Here is a 17891-nt window from a genome sequence, read left to right as displayed (position 1 = left end):
AGCACTCGTTCTCGGCCGACTAACCTATACCTAGCCTTCTAGCCTCCTCCATCAGCCTTGCGTCCCTCAGATGTCTCCCCATCCTTTACGTCTTACCTTCTGGAGCTTCCATCGACCTTGTCCTTGTTGTCGGGTCTTCTTTTGTCAAGAGGTTACGCCTCCGGGACTTCATCCATTGCCAAGTCACACTTGGACTTACGTTGCCACGACTACATGCTTGGACTTACACTGCCAAGACTCATCCTTGGACTTTCCTTGTTGTACCCGTATCCTACACACTCATAATGCATATCAAATACAACAATAAACCTAACTTAAACCTTTGCCCAAATATCAAAACCTAAGGCACTTAGATTGCTCCAACATTTCATATATTATGTTTTTATTCTACTAATCCTAATTTTTTGACCTAGATTCTAGTTTAACTTATACTAGTGATCGTGCACATGCGTTGCGTGAACTAGGCCCCTTATATCAAGTGGGGCAATGCAAGGAGAGATCTGAGGGAAAAAGAATTGACTTATAGAAAATAATTTTAATTTTAGTATTACCCCTACTTGTATTTTTTTAGTGAGAAAGACTCTAATATTTTTATAATTTTATATACCTCTAGGGGGTACTTATAAAAAATCGAGAATCCTAGTAGCAAACTACTGTAACAGACTCTCCCTTATAAAAAAAATAATTTAATATCATACTTGATATTAACCAAAAAATCGAGAAAAGTATGCTTTCTAATATCGTCAACTCAAAGTATTTATAGAAGCTTCTCTGCTCGCAGTATTTTCAATTCTAAGATGTTGGACTAAAAAGAACTCTAGATTTTTAATGGATTAATGAGAAAAATTCTTAATAATACACCGCAGCTGAGTCTCGAACTCTAGATCTATGATTAATTAATAGAAAAATTTTCAATAATATGCCATAGCCGAGTTTCGAACTTTAGATCACTGATTGATTAATGAGAAAAAATTTTAGATCTCTGATTGATGTATTTGTAGAAATTACTAATAAATATTGAAATTATTTTTAGTGTAAAAAGAAAAAGAAATATATTAACATATTTATTTTAGACTTTATCAAAATTATTTTGTAAAGGATATGAATTTTTAATAAAATAGTAAGATGTATTTTAAAATAAATAAATAAATAAAAATAGTTAATACATTCCTTATAAGTTTGTTATAGTATTAATTAAAAATTACGGCTAATATTTATTTTAGTAAATTAATTCAGTTTCCTCCCACTACTTTGCGCTCCCTCTGCGGACTGCGGTAATAAATAAAACCTCAAATCCTTGCTTCGTTCGTTACCCCAGTCAGGGTGGATAAAGATAAACAGGGCGCTAGGGCAAGTCCACGGTGAACATCACTAATATCCCAAATCCACTTGCGACGCGTTGTCACTGAAGAAAAGAGAGAAGGCGGAAACTGCATCGCGCCCCTCGTCACGGGGCTACAAACTGAACCAGATCGCATCTGTCTCCTTCTTTCCATTCTCCTCGTCGGCGGTGCCCTAGTTCATCCAGCCTCACTCTTCTGCCAGTTTCCGGGGACGACCAAGTGTCTGTAGAGCGTTTGGCTTTGTTGAAGGAACTAACCCTTTTCGCCTGCCCCTTGTCATTTTTGAGTCGGTAAGTTCTGTAGGAGGGCAGTGATCTTCTCGCCCCCCGCTGGTGATCTGAAAGAGGGGAAGCGACGTCCTCATTTCCTGTTGGCCGCGTATGCGCCGGTGATCTGAGAGTTCTGTGTCTCTCGAGCACTGGGTCTCTTCGATCATGGTAAGGCGCCACGGATGGCAGCTTCCTGCTCACGCCTTTCAGGTACCTCACTCATAGTCCGGCACGTTTCGACTTTGCTTTTTTTTGTGTTTCATCCAAGATTTGGCTTCGAAAGGGTTGGAGTGTTCTCGAAAACTTTTTTAAGCGGATGAAAAATTCAGTTAGTCATTTTTTTAGGTTTTCTTTTGTCATCCTTGATCTTAATACGCTACATTCATATGCCTTTTTTTTTTTTTTTTTGCTGTTCTAAGAAAATATGTTTTCGTTCGTCTGATTATCTTAGTCTATCCGCATTTTACTTTGTCGTAAGATTAAATTGGTAACTAGATCGCTGAGATCACTAGAAAGTTATATCTGTGCTAACCGTGCTGAGCCCTTCTACGATAGAGATAGTTACTCCTAGTCTTGCTAGAATGTCTGTGATTAAATGGCTTTGAATTGGTATACTTCTCAGTGTCATTTTTGTGGTTTGTGTTTAACTCATAGTAGTTTAGGTTGATAACAGATTTGACTGTTTCTGTTTGAGATGTTCAATACTTGATAATGATTTATAGTGATTCCATATTTTTTGTATTGTTACCTTTGTACTTTTCTTTCTCAGATGATGGATTTTCTCTCTGGCCTAATGTCTTTCATTCATTTCTCAGCTGCATCTGCTACATTCTGTTCATATTATGTGCACTTTGTCATCTCAACGATAGCATAATAATGGGAAAGAATTGCACTGGTGGACACCTAAATGAACATATCTTTTCTTAGGCTGTACCTAGAACTCAAACCATAACAAAAACACTCTCTTATTGTGGAAATGTTGTTTCACCCAAGTGTACGGTTGAGTTGTCAAGTAATAAAAATATCGATCTCACAGGGACTGTCGATTATTCGCTAGCTGAGTCTGTGAAGCAAATTATCTAGACTATCGAATGTTGTTTGAAAACTTAAGAACTAGAGATTAAGAGAGAGAGAGAGAGAGTTGAGAATAAGAGAGAGAGTTGAAAACCAGAGGTCCGGAGGATGTGAGATTGGAAAGTTGGTTGGGAAACGATTCTAGGATTTCATTTTCATTGTAATGCTAGTTGATGTATTATGAATTGCTCATCTCTTATCCTCTATGTTTATGCTCTTGCAGAGATCCTAACTAAATATCGATACAGCTCTGTGACGGTTACATTAGAGTGTTTATCCTGATGGATTGTAAAGCCATTAAGTGGAAGAGATAACGTACAAAGTTCGGTTAAAGGGATACCCCTGTCACATGAGGGCTCCCCAGTCTAAATTATCACTTCCTAACATGGAATTTGACAAACCCATTAAGCTCTAATTAGATAATCCCTAGAATTGATCTCCATTTCAAGGCAATACTCTAGAAAGTCCGGTTAAAGGGATATCCTTTATTACTAAGGGCCCTGGCCATACAATTTAGAGCATCCCCTTTATGTGGAGAACAATCTTTACATCTATTCAATCAAACAATACATATAAGCAATCAATCATCACACACACATTCAATCAAATAAAAATAAGGCATACACATGACTAGGAAATTGGCAAATCCATAGAGTTTACATTATCACATTACAATTACTCCCTACATCCTAGAATTTATTGAACTACTCCATAACAAGGGAATTACAACCCAAAGACGTCAAAGGAAGCAATCTACAACTCAAATATAGAAGAGAAGAGAAGAGAAAGCTTAATTGGATGAAATCGGAGTTTTCGGGAACCAATCCTTGTAAAGATGGATGGGATGATGAATTCGGCTTCGGATCGTCGATAAATTGCCGGAATCTGCCGTAGATTTGGACCTCGTGGGTTTCCATAAGGGGAAAACCCTTCTCTCCCCCTTTTATAAGCAGGGGACACAAACCTTGCTTTTCATGCCACACAGTTGTGGCGTGGAAGCCACGGGAAAGGGGGCACGCTCATATCTCTAGGGCACGACCTACTCGTGGGATGTTCTGGAAATGAGGCATGGCCTAGCCGTGGGTACTCTGGAAATGAGGCACGGGTTGTGTCAAAAGACACGACCTCAGTGTTGGCCCTGGAGCGAGACACGACCATGCCTTTGGGCTTTGGCTGGCTCCTGGGAAGACACGATCGTGTCTCATGAGACACGACCATGTGGAAGAACATGGCCGTGCCAAGGGGCACGACCATGCTTCTTGTTTTCTCTAAAGTTGTTCCAATGTTCGTTTTTCTCCGTTTTCGTTCCAAAATATGTCTTGTCGATGCAAATACATAAAGGACATATCTCCGAATAAAAAGAGTAATTATGCCGACACATTGATGAAATAGGATGCAATAACGTAAATCATGCTTATGGAATACAAGCAAATGTGCATCAAACAATACATAAAAGTATATATAATCTACGCACGTTAAGAAATCACATATACTTTTTTCTTGAACTCCTAATGCTACTACCTATAACCTAATGTCTTACGTTAACATTAATCTAACTTGAATTTATATTATTTACTGACAATAGATATGCCCAAGCTCAACATGGCTGGTCCCAAGCCCGGATGAGAAAGGGAGAGGGTTGCATTAGGTTGTCAGCTAACGTTGAATTCAGATATGTTGACACAAACTATGTTGATAGAAATATTGTTGATTAGACATGTTTTTATTATTTATTTGTCTGCTTATTTCTTTTTTAGAAAAACTAGCTGTGAAATTTCAATGAAAATAGAACGATGAAAGAAGCTTGGAATGTGAATACTTGAATGATATTTCTATTTGGAGTTGAAAGAGTTTAGGACATAGAAATATAATTTGATTAGCTAAGTTAGTTGATAAACTTTTGAGATTTAAGAAATGCCCAAAGAATAGGTAAATTTATTTTTACTATCTATCTACAAGAATAAACCTTACACATAATAATATTTTAACTATAAAGATATTAAGTTGATGAGTCAAATTTTGGGAAGAGTTATTAGGAGTAGAAAAAGAAATAAGAGAATCATGTATGGGAATCAATTTGGTTACATGTCTTGAAGATCAACTACGGATGGTAGTTGATAAACAACTAATAAGAAAATATGAAGTGAAAATGAATTTGTATATCACTTTTGTTGATTTATAAAAACTTATGATGGATGGAGTCTCTAGACAATTATTGTGGTTAGTTTTGGAGAAGAAAAGAATGTCTAGTAAATATATAAGTTAAGATACTGATGCTATAAAAGATATGTATGATAAAGTTGTTACTAGTGTCAAAGCAACTGAGTTTGTGACAAATGTTTTTTCCCCTAGTTTAGGCTTACATTAAGATGAAATCTAAGAAAAGAATGTCCAGTAAGTATATAAGTTTAGATACTGATGCTATAAAAGATATTTACGATAAAGTTGTTACTAGTGTTGAAGCCACTGAGAGTGTGACAAAGGCTTACATTAAGAAGAAATCTAAGTCTTTATCTTTTCACATTTGTTCTAGATGAATTAGCCAATTATATTCATATTAAACCTGAATTTTAGTTGCCAATGTGAGGTTCAAAATCTTCATTGCAAATGATTTTAATTTAGAATCAGCTTGAAACACAAAAACATATAAGATAAACTTTATTATCATCCAATATTGATATTGCATAATATATTATTTACGAATTTACCTAGTGATTTTGAAGTTCTTTGTCTGATAGCCATTTACAAACCAAAAAGTCATGCTTTCTTGTATTTTTCCAATTGATTCATGATCTTATCTGATAAATCCTCATCTCTCACCAATCTAGATATGCACATGTACAAGTCCTCCATCACTTCTGCATCATTTTCTATGTCAGAGTTTGAGTAAAAACTCTCTAGATTCAAGAAATATTTGGTTGGGTGCAAAGGTCAATGAAGTTGAACATTCTATCTTTTGTCAATGAATTCAAAAATGCTATTATATTTCTCTTCATTATTGTTAAATGACGCAGTGATAGCTTCTTTGGCTTTGTCCGTTCACTCATAAATATAATCCACAGGGGACCTTTTTTCACGGTTTACCAGTCGTAAAACTTTCACCAATGGGTCGCCAACTTTTAATGCAAAAATCATACATATTTTTTTTTTCAACACAAAGGCATTAATATCATTTCTACTACATGCTTTCCTACCACCTATTTAGAAAATCAACTATTTGCTCACTTTTCAGATGTAAACATCTTTCTCAGATTTTTTTTTGTTGTATGTGAAACTGCTTTAAAGTAAAAAAAAGTAGTTGCGAAACGTGTCATTGCGGTTCTTACCATGTCTCTGTCCAGTAAACTCTCATCATTTTCAATACTTGTGGTTTGTTGTAAATATAATCATTCACCATCAATGCTTATTCATGCAATTTTCTAAGATGAGAAATTTTGAATAATCCTCGAGCAACAAATCTAAACAATGAGCTGCATAGGGAGTCGAGTACAAGTGTGGAAATTGATTTCATAAAGACGACCTTAGTAAATTTAGTCAAAAAATTGAAAATATGATCCAATTCTTAATTGAAAGTAACATAAATTTAAAATATTACCGACATTGTAGCTTGTATTATCTATTACAATCTGAACCACATTCTTTTCTCCAACGCGATACACAAATTTAGAAAGTAACTCAAATATCTTGTCAGGAAACATCAACTGATTCAACAAAAGCACTTCTTTTAGGACCATTTATCAAAAAAAATTTATAAGAGGCCTATCCTTTTTATCCGTCCATCCATTTGCATATGCTTGTGCACCCAAACTTAGCATGATCTTCTTGGTGGAATTTGAGAAGCGAGTTCGTATTTGCCAACTTCTTCAAATACTTAACCCTCACTTAATGATATGATGGAGGTTTAATCTCCGATCCAAATTGGCCAATAATAGACTTAAAAAAAAATCATATTTAATGATATTGAAAGGAGTTCCAGCATCATACATCCATCTAGTGAATTTCTTAACCGCAATACCTCGAACTTCTTTTTATTTTTAAATTGCCCTTTGTTTTTTTTGCACGTCTTTGTTTGACCATTGATATTTTTCATAAAATAAAGATTAATAGATCCAGTTTGTTTACACTTTTTTACTTTGATCGTATGATGGATGCTTGGATCGGATATTGATCGTTTCCCTTTCACTTTAGTTTGAAGATCATTTTTATGTTCTTCCAAATCATCAATATCATTAAAATGAGGAATATTCTCCATTTAATTCTTCAAATTACTCTTTTTTTACATGAACTCTTTAATTTCTTCTTTAACATGCTCAGGACATTTCGGGCAAGCTTTCACATTTCTATTGTCCCTAACTAAATTTAGCTTATGTCGATAAATTCTACTATTTGTTATTTTACTCCCAAAAATACAATTGATAATATTTTAATTTTTAGGATATGAACATGTTGTATAATTTCAAGCAATATCCTTTTGAGTTGATGAAATTATTGTATTTGACATGATTAAGACCACTGCAATCAATAACAATCAATTAATAAATAAAAAATATAAAACAATAAAAAAAATTTATCAGAATATAAATCTGATTTATATAAATTAATAAAATTTTTTAGATTTTTTAATTTTAAATATAAAATTATCAGAATATAAAATATGAATTAATAAAATTTATTATATATTTTTTAATTTCAAATATAAAATTGTCATAATATAAATCTGATTTATATGAATTAATAATATTTATTAGAATATTTTAATTTTAAATATAAAATTATCAAAATATAAATGAATTAATAAATTTATTATAATTTTTAAAATTTGAAATATATTTTTATATATTTTATTGGGATAATTAAATTAGGATTATAAAAGTATATTCGAACTTTCCCATTTAAATTGGGAGTTGATTGAATTAATCAATCATAAGATTGTCCATAGTAAAAAAAAATCGTCCATAGTAATTGCGATGCCGCGGGCATTGTGACATTTCCAACGATGTCGGAAAAATGCAAAAAATTAACAAAAAAGAAGATTCTTATCGATGATCGTTGTGAGCATGAGAGGTAGATGATCTAGCGGTGAGAGATAGATCAATGATCAATTTAAAGAGGGTTTAGGGCTTTAAGCCAAAAAAAAAGACACGAAAGTTTATGCACTTCACGCAAAAGTGAACGCCTGCGCTTTTGCGCGAAGCACGTGCTTCAGAGACCTCGTGTGCTTCCAAGGTGTCTGAAGCGCAATGCTTGCGCCTTGCTGCGATTCACGCTTAAGCAAGCGCTTCACTCACATTTAACAGCTATGGTCTAAGTCTAACTCACAACATAGATTTATAAACATGTGAAGAAATCAATTTTAATATTAAATCTTTTAGAAGCATTATTTAATGCAATCTTGTAGAAATGTGGGTTGTTCTCACTAGGAAGCCACGAGAATCTATGCGTACATCTTATACATGAGAACAATGAATCCCTTAGATGAGACCAATAAATCCCTTAATGATGCACTCTTAGAAGAACCTGTTGTCCTGATGTGTCACTTTAGCAACCAATCATTTGATGCTGACCATGACTTAGGCTCACATATCATAATTCATTATATTCCCTAGAGAAGCCAAAAGAGGTAGGCGAGCAAAACAAATGAGAATACAATATATCAATTTTATAATTGGCAAATTAATTAAAAAAAGGTAGATCCGCTACCGTAGCGGCCCCCCTAGTGTCGATCCCACGGATATGAAGGGAGGTACATGCAGGTACACAAGCCATAGGCGCATGGTGGGTAGACCTCAGGTCGTCAATTCCTGAGAATCGACCCGTGGTCATTACGCTAGAGATGTCATGCGTCCACCGTCTGCACTACGCCCTAGGGGCATTGGCAAATCAATTAAAGCTTCTATTGGTACATGCCATTTTATAATCACTTATGACTTTAATGCTCATCAATTTATTATATTACTTTCTTATGGATTACTTGCCACTAAACTTACATTTATATTGAGCTTATGTGGGAGATGCATGTCAATACTAAGAACGTGATTATAAATCACCTAATGATACGGTAAACTTTTTGTCCTGTTACATTCATAAATTTGAGTTGTCTCATATCATATATTTTTAGAACATTCATGTCTAATTTATATAGCTGACATTGTGAGCAAAATTTATTATAATGCTTGTTAACTTAATTTGCTAACTTATTTAAATAACATATAATTTTCAAATAAGTGGATATGCTAATTTGGTGGTAGAATTTTGGGCCTCCATCTTTATATGGTGACTTTTTCCCAAGATATGTGAAATCATTCACATAATGTTCACTTTTATGCTCTAAGACTATTATGAAGATAATTTAGTATTATATTTGTCTCTTAAAGTACAAGGAAAGAATACATAAAATTTTAGGGGTGAACCAAAACTTTATTTATTTACTCTCATACGTGTTAATTTCAAAGTTAGATGAATTGTTTTTCTTTGATTTATTAACTCAACCATCACTGATTTATCTTTTGCTGCCTTCTTTAGGTTGTGGCTATAACAGTGTTCTTTCTCCTGGTAGTTGCATTCTATGCATTTTTTGCACCTTTTCTTGGCAAACCCATCTTTGAATATACTGCAATTGCTGTTTACACACCAGTGGTAAGACCAAAACCTACCCAACAGCAGCAATAAATGATCAAATGTAATCTAGATAAATATGAATTTTGTTTCTCACTATTTCAATTCTTTTGTTTGCTATTATTTCATTCAGGCTGTTGTAGTGTTTGTCCTTTATGTGCGGTGTACCCGCATAAACCCTGCTGATCCAGGAATAATGGAAAAGTTTGAGAAAGGATTCAAAAATCAGAATAATAGTAAAGCAGGGGTGCCACCTGGATCTTTATCTTTTGATGGTGATAATGCACCTGGAGCTCATTCTTCTCCTGCATCAACTTGTAGGAGTTCTTTAGGGCACTCTTCCAGCAGAAAAGCTTCAGCTGTTGTTGATAATCCAGCTACAAATATGTCATTGAGCCCACAAAAGAGAAGTACAAGATGCTGCATCCTTGGTGGACTTATGTTTGCACTGTTTGTTAAAGATGATTGCCGCAAACTTGAAGAAACTGAGGAACAGACTGGTGGAGAAGATGCTTTGTTTTGCACACTGTGCAATGCTGAGGTATATTCTAGATACAATGATGCAGGATATATCTGTCAAATTATCCAGTTATTGGTTTCCAGTTTACTGACATGAAGATGTATTTGACTTAATTGTAAATGACTAATTATGATGCACATTCTATTTCGGGATATGAATTACTAATATTGCACACTGATATGCAACAGCAGCAAGTTGCTAGTTACTTAATTGTCATTTTATCTGTCTCAATGTGGATCTGACAAACGAAGCATATCTTATCCATCTTGATGTTCGGGAAATTCCTGTTAAATAGACGATACTACATTGTTTTTCTTTTCTCAATAGAGAATAGTAGACTTCATTCACTATTATGGTGAAACTGCAATAGGAAAAGTCATCATCCTCAAGTCCTGTTTGCCCCAGAATTTAGCTTTTGTAATATTTAGGAAAAGTTATAAAAGCATGTTATCCATTACTGACTCTCCTCATTAGCTTTTTGACATGAATTAATGATTTGCTGTCCTAGAACTATAGGTGTGTTATGACTTGCAGTCGAGACTATTCTTTGAGACTGTTCACATAGCTGGGTCAGAAGCTCCCTTAAATTTCTTATATTCTTGTAAGACTAGACTAGATTCCTTTACTATATTTCTGATGTTTCCTGATGTCTCCCGTTACTGATCTTGCTGGTATTTCAAGCTCCATGATGGTTTCCCATGGAGAAGCTGAATATGTAAAATTAATGTAAAATTATGCTTGAGCCGCCATGAGTCAGAATTTGGTTTATGGGATAAGATCAATCTTTTCTAATTATGACTGTCAGACACTGGACGCCCACTCACTCTGGTCAGTTCCAGATTTTGTAGGATTTTGTGTGAAGACATTTTCTTGATCACGCCAGATGTTAGGGTCATGCAATATCATTTTGAAAAGTGATCTATATTGTTATTGGCTGATTTTGCTCTACGATCCTAACTGAATTTACTATTATTTTTTAGCATCTTTAAAACATCATCATATGTTGGCCTACTTTGTGCAGGTGCGCCAATATAGTAAACACTGCAGGAGTTGTGACAAATGTGTTGACAGTTTTGATCACCATTGTCGGGTAATTGTGTTTTGTCTTATTATTTTCTTGTTCTTTGCAAAATATTAAGATATTCCCATTTATGTTCCATTTTCTGGCAGTGGCTTAATAATTGTGTTGGGCGTAAAAATTACATCACATTCATCTCTCTCATGGCCACGAGTCTTATTTGGGTATGAAGCAAATGTTGGAATTACTAACATTTTCACGTGTAAAACCATTTCTAGGAGTTCAGCAAATTTGACACTTCCCCTTGTTTTCTGTCACCTACCAGCTAGCTATTGAATGTGGAGTCGGCATTGCTGTTCTTGTACTTTGCTTTGTGAACAAGGATAGCATGGAGAACAATATCAAGGAAAAGCTTGGCAATGGGTTTTCTCGTGCTCCATTTGCAACTGTTGTGGTGAGTTTGATGAATAGAAATTCTATTTACTCTTGAAAATATCTTAATTGCTGATAGTGCAGGAACATTTGAAGGGCCACATTTTGACAAAAAATATATACACCAAATTGCTGAGTCACACAGATTGTTTTTTATATTAGTAGCCAATCATAATCCAATGAGGGTTATTGCAAAAAATGGAAATCATTTTAAAAAAATTTGAGAATTACAAAAAATAGGAACACTTTATTTCTTGTTGTGGTCAATTTTTTATATTTATTATTGCTTCCTTTGATGTTACTTGGTAATTCAATTCTTTAGTACATAACATATAAGTTAGTAGAGTGATTGACTCATTGGATGGATAAGTAGCTCAATTCTATCACAGACTACACAAAATTTGTATATGCGATTCTGAACAATTATAGTCCCCATCATGACACATATTTTGTGTTGCTGCCCATAAGTTTTGATTGGTTAGTTACTAGAGGGTTGGATTAGTATCTAAACTCTGGCAATACACACAAACTGTTCATTTGCATTCTGGCCAATTATTTTTTCTATTATGCACCAAAACTTCCTGATTTATTTTCCTTTTTCTAATATCGGTTAGTCAATAACTTGCAGACTGTAACTGACATTACTGGAAATTCCAGTAGACCAAACTATATTCTGTCTTGCCAGAAAGGGGATGATCAACAGTATTATATGATTTGTAAACTACCAACCTTTGATTGAGAATAGATTTGCTAATTTATTATAATGAACAATAATGCTGCCTAAATGCCTTGGGATCGTAACTTCTTCCATGATGGTTACTAGTCATGGACATCATGAGCAGAACCAAAAGAAATTCAAGCCAAGTCGCCGCAGCATTTTACAGCAATGAGGTTGATGAGGAGAACAACTAAAATCAAGTACCCATTGTTCTTCAGACATCAAAACCTATCTCATCCATGCAGAATATTTAGTAAAGGAACTGTTACTATGTAAAAATGGGGATGAGTCTGCAACATTATGTGAGATGAAAGAACTGGAATGAGTTGTATAATTAGGAAAAAATGTTTCTCTTCATGGGATGAGGGTAGTTATCTGCCAAAGATATAGCTCTGCAACATAACATTTCAATCTCAATAAAGTCCTTGTTGCTAAAATATGGATATCATTACTATTCTTCCACAATATCCAAATGCTATTTGCAGTAATAAGAACACTTGGGAAGATTGAATCTTCATTTGGTTAGGTGTTCTCATTCCAGAAATAATATCAATATTTTGCAGCAGTTGAGGAATGAAAGAAACACGCTGAATATAAATTTAGAATCTTGACCAACAATGACTGTTGAAGAGAAGTTTAACATAATGCTCAGAACAACATACAGATAAAATCTTCATGTTAAGTGCTACTCTCGATCCTTCCCTTTACTCTTTATGCGTTGTTTCTTCCACTTTGTTTTTCAAATGAAGTTGTAAATACATCTTCTTTCTTTCATAATCCTGGTATAGTTTAATTTATCATTTTCATTTTTTGTTTGTCTCAGATTGCCCTTCTCCTTTCCATCATCTAGTTCAAAGTTAGCACTTATCACATCTGAATTAACTTTTTAACTTGTCTGTTGTTGTACTGACATTGGACATCATAGAATGATCAATAGACTACTAAAATAAGGCTGATGCTGTCGGACTTAGGTTGCTCATGTTATTTTGGAGAAAATTAATGGATTAGGAGAACATGTTAGGCCAATTTTATTCAGAGGTACAGGACATTGAGAATACAATAATTTCTTCCTTGATCAGGATCATGATTCTTAGGAGATATGTATAATCTGGTTCCTCAATTAACTAGATCCATTTTGAGACAAATAATTAGTTCAGGAAGCATTAATTTTCTACTAGCTTTCTCAAGATCTTTTATTTATCATTTGCAAAATATCGAACTGATGTTATATTTATGTTTTCTAAATGAATCTAGTGGAAACTAACCAAATGGTATTGAGGTCTGGGATATTCTTTGTTTTGTAGGCTATTTGTACTGCACTATCAATTGTTGCGTGCATACCATTGGGAGAACTTTTCTTTTTCCACATGATCCTGATCAAAAAGGTTTCCTCTTATACTTTACTAAGAATCATTAAGGTTCTTCTTGCAAGTGCTTTACCTTTCCCTCCCTTTTACCAGGGAATTACGACCTATGAGTATGTCGTAGCTATGAGAGCTATGAGTGAGGCAGCACCACCATCTGCCGATGAGGAAGCACCTAATGCTCCATATTCTCCAACTAATTCTGCAACAACTGGCATAAGTCTTGGAAGTTCCCTTAGTATTCAATATAAAGGTGTATGGTGCACTCCTCCTAGGGTATTCGTTGATCAACAGGTTCATACCTTACAGGTTCATACTTCATATATTAAAAATTTTAGCTGTCTATAAACTTTGCTTCGGGAAATTTGTCCATAATGTCAGATTGTTTGTTTTTCAATAACTAATGTCAATTTATTGAGATTGCCTCATCATATTTTGTCAATATAGAAACTAGCTGCACCACCTAAAACATTGTGTTTGTTCAGTGCTTGATTCACTGCCAATTTCTGTTACAGGATGAGATTATCCCACACTTGGAACCAGGAATGGTACCATCAACTGTTGACCCTGATGCAGCTGGGCATGTGGAGAAGGCTATCAAGTCCAAAAAGGCTGTTAAGATTAGTGCTTGGAAGCTCGCTAAATTGGACTCTAATGAGGCCATGAAAGCAGCTGCAAAAGCCAGGGCGTCTTCTTCGGTCCTGCGTCCCATAGATGCTCAGCGTTTGCCAGATGCTGATTTTAGTTCCAGTGATGATGTAAGTGGTAGGAGTAGTTTGAGCATGGATTACAATGCTACAAGAGAATCAAGAGCAGAGCTCAAATTGTCTCCTCGTAGAAGCTCTTATCCACATAGTCAAGATAGCAAGGATGACTACGAGTCTCGAACTCAAACTGCAAGCAGCCTGAGCAGTCCAATCCACAATCACGAAACTTCAGCCATCAGTGCACTTCCTTTGAAGCCTACACTTCCCAATAGGCCTTCGCCATTTACTTCAAGAGGTCCTCGTCCTACTACCCAACATTCCAACTCAATGTTCCAATCTGCCACCTCAGCAATAAGGGAAAACAAAAGAGCATCTGTTGTCTGGGATCAAGAAGCTGGTCGCTATGTCTCAGTATCTGGAACTGCCAGAATTGAGAGTAATATGGGTGCCCCTACAAGGATGTCTCGGTTTCCAATTGGTAATACTTTCGCAGAAACTGGTGCGCATGGGAGTACTGCTCAACCAAACATGTCTGCTTCAGCGATGCCTCCTATCCCTCGACATGAGAGATTAACATACACCGGGCAGTCTATTTTCTTTGGAGGCCCTCTTATTAATACGCCCATCAGAGATACCAAGAGAAGTGATGAACATACAGGAACAAGGCCGGTAACTGAGAGAACATCAAATTCTAATCGGGACACGGTAGAGAAGGGGCAAGCTGCAGGTTCCTTCCCAGTATTTGCTCCAGGAGCATTCCGGAATCTTCCATTTAATAAGTGATTTCATCCTATCCTGCTTTGTTAACCCAAATGGCTTATCCCAAATTGCTTTCGAGTGTTTCAGGGAGGCAATGGATGATTGTTCGGTAGAAGTTATGCTGGTTCATGCAGAACCATAGCTTGGCTGCAAGGTTCCTCCATTTCGATTGACTTTTATCTGTTATTTTGCCGCTCATCACGTAATCTAAATAGGCAGCAGGTATAACTTTCTCTAACGATGAGGTCCCGCTGGTGTATATATACTTTGGATTATGTTCCTGCTGGTAGCAACTGCATAGAAAACTAAATGGAACGTAGGAATTAGATTATTATTCTCTTTTGCATTTGTGTCCTCTGGGGAAGGCTAAGCTTTTTATTTTTCATACTATTTAGCCCACCTGTGTCTCCTTCCCTAATGATCTCCCTTGAGCTCGAGGAGGCCAAATTTGAGGTGGTAAACAGAGGAATGCGACTAAAGCGAGGGTAAGATTCAGCCTCTGTTTATTTGGAAGGATTGAATAGAAATTAGGAGGAAAATTTTCTTCTATTTACTTCGTGAGAAAGATTGGATTTTGTTTCTTTTTCATATTTACTTATAAGCAGATGTATTTAATTGGACGGAAACTTTTCCTCTTCAATTTTTTTTTCCCAACGTGTTCATAGCCGTGAACACCTCGGCGGCTGCGGGGTGACGCACCCGCATGTGAGGTTGTCGACGACGGCCCTGTGCCCGATCGCGGGCAGCGGATCTCGTGCGACGTGCGGCCGTAGGATCGCGATCGCCTTGTGTGGGCCCTGCGTGCAGGTGATTACGAGTGGTGGCCGTGGGCGACAGTCAGGAGTTGCTTCGTCCATAGAGCATAAAAATAATTTACTAAATCACTTAATTTAAAAATATTTAAGATGCCTATCTAAACTTTGATATTTATTCTCTAAAATACTTCTCTAGTCATGAAAGTCTTAAATCGAAACAAATTGTTTTTTTTTTACTTGACTAAATCTTTGTCAAGTAGATTTCCAAAGCTCCGGGGAGGGTGCTGGTGAGAAATAGATTTCCAAAGTTTGGCAAAAATTTCAATATGATTATGGCATCGCTGTGAGCAAGATAAAAGTTCTGAATTGCATTGGAGAGGATGATAGATGTAGCATCATTAATAACTCCTTCGTCAAATACCAAGCTATATAATAGAGGTGTTTCATCTTCATTAAGAATCTATTTCATAGAAATCATTTTGTATGTTAAGTATTTACTTGTTTAGCTAGAACTAATGAATACAGAAGCCTTCGTTACCTGCAAGTGCAGACATAATCTATGGCAAAAAAATATGACATCTGATATACGCGATTGGTGTTGAAACTAATAGATAAAAAAAAAAAAAATAGAATAGAGAATAATTTTTTGATCTATTATTTACTAAAGTCAATAGGTTTATTTTAAATATGACATACAATTATAAACATAATAATAAATATAATAGATTTGGAAGTATTATTTTTGCTATTTGATTCATGTCGATCTTGATTTTGATTGTGATCTCAAATATAATAAATCTCAATTTATTAAAATTAATTTAAGATTATTTTTTATTATTATCATTATCCTCGACAAACTCAACAAGAGTGCTAGTTTGAGTACTAACTTGGTGAAATATTGTTGTCTGGATAATGGCTTGGTAAATATATTAGCAATTTGATCTTTAGTAGAGAGGTAAGAAACTGAAAGTTATCGACTTGTCATACGCTCACGAACAAAATAAAAATCAATCTATATATGCTTGGTACGAGGATGAAAAATATGATTTGTCACAAGATAAGTTGCTCTAATATTATCACACCAGATTTTGGGCGTAGTAGTTAGGAAAAAGTGTAATTCCAAAAGAAGAGATTGTAGCCAAATAATTTCTGATGTCGTGTTAGCTATATTTTTATATTCAGCTTCAGTACTTGAGCGAGAGGCTGTAAGTTGCTTCTTTGAAAGTCAGGAAATAAAATTCGTCCAAAATATATGACATATCCACTAGTAGAATGTCTATCTTCGGGAGATCTATCCCAATCTACATCAATGTAGGCAATCAACTATCGTGAGATTGACGATATAAAAGAAGACTATGTAGAATAGTGCCTTTTAGATATCGAAAAATTCTCTTAATACCTTCCTAATGGTGTTTAGTAGGAGCATGCATAAATTGATAGGCACGTCTGACAACGAAAGTAATATCGGGTCATATAATGGTGACATATTGTAGGGCACCAACAATGTTTATATTGATCTGGGGTCAACCATTGAAGAGGAGGATGAAGGGCCAGTGAAACCACCTTTAATGATTAGTGTGGAGATAGGACATACACCATCCATTTTAGCTCATTGTAGAAGTCTAGTAATATAATTGTTTTGAGAGAGAAGATAATCTTTAGAATGTGAGAGAAATTCTATGCTAAGAAAAAAACAAGCATTGCTAAGATCCCGAATAGGAAACTCTTGATGAACAAGATGAAGTAAAGTAATAAGATCATGTTGATCACTACCAGTTATTAAGATATCATTCACATAAATTATAATTGCTCCGGTTGTAAGAACAGGGGCCCCCCCGTCCGGAGGAGTCAACGCCACGTGGAAGTCAAAGTAGCAGATGACCGGGCGGAGAGGGGCGGGTTCGACCGGCCGGGCGGCCCGGCGGTGTCTAGTTGATGGTTGAAGGTGTCGTCGAAAGTCAGAGTTCCGGCGCTCAGCGGACGGGATCGCAGAGCCGATCGGATTGCACGCTCGGCCAAAACAATCAGATAGCATACTGCTAATAGTCTCCACAAAGCATGTGATTGAGAACCTCCCTAAGTAAACCACCGCATACGTCCGGCCGGATGTCGCGAAAGCTGGCCGTCCGGACTCTCTCCGGGGAGTAAGGGCAAAGGGACAAGTGACATCTTTTTCTGACGGCGGGTATGCTCCACGTATAGGCCATACTTCAAATCTTATGACAAGGGGTTCCGCTGTCCCATCGAGGACATGCTTGGACTGTAGCAGTATGAGTCAGGTAAGCTCACTGACAAGCCCTTACTGGGGTATGAGCCG

The 17891-nt window shown here is 35.8% G+C and overlaps 1 protein-coding gene across 5 annotated transcripts; it reads left to right on the top strand.

The window, feature by feature from the left end:
* The first annotated feature begins 1308 nt into the window (after window positions 1-1308).
* On the top strand, window positions 1309-15153 carry LOC122046807 (probable protein S-acyltransferase 19). Of its 5 annotated transcripts, XM_042607697.1 has the most exons (10): window positions 1310-1822; window positions 4272-4334; window positions 9209-9322; window positions 9435-9842; window positions 10843-10911; window positions 10992-11063; window positions 11165-11293; window positions 13294-13374; window positions 13450-13662; window positions 13869-15153. In XM_042607697.1, the coding sequence occupies exons 4-10, from the start codon at window positions 9498-9500 to the stop codon at window positions 14841-14843; spliced, it is 1884 nt and encodes a 627-aa protein (XP_042463631.1). In that variant the 5' UTR covers window positions 1310-1822; window positions 4272-4334; window positions 9209-9322; window positions 9435-9497; the 3' UTR covers window positions 14844-15153. The 5 variants fall into 5 exon arrangements, with proteins under 5 accessions (XP_042463628.1, XP_042463632.1, XP_042463631.1 ...); XM_042607696.1 differs by lacking the exon at window positions 4272-4334 and having other exon boundaries at window positions 13450-13647; XM_042607695.1 differs by lacking the exon at window positions 4272-4334.
* The last annotated feature ends 2738 nt before the right edge of the window (window positions 15154-17891 follow it).

Source organism: Zingiber officinale, chromosome 2B, assembly GCF_018446385.1.
Source record: "Zingiber officinale cultivar Zhangliang chromosome 2B, Zo_v1.1, whole genome shotgun sequence".
Lineage (NCBI taxonomy): Eukaryota > Viridiplantae > Streptophyta > Magnoliopsida > Zingiberales > Zingiberaceae > Zingiber > Zingiber officinale.
Note: the sequence above shows the minus strand (reverse complement) of the source record. Positions and strands in the feature narration are given on the sequence as shown.

Coding starts and splice junctions, on each gene's coding strand:
- LOC122046807 (XM_042607694.1), top strand. CDS start 1,778: ATGGTAAGGCGCCACGGATGGCAGCTTCCTGCTCACGCCTTTCAG. Junction 10,912..10,991: donor GTTTTGATCACCATTGTCGG/GTAATTGTGTTT, acceptor ATTTTCTGGCAG/TGGCTTAATAATTGTGTTGG. Junction 11,064..11,164: donor TGGCCACGAGTCTTATTTGG/GTATGAAGCAAA, acceptor GTCACCTACCAG/CTAGCTATTGAATGTGGAGT.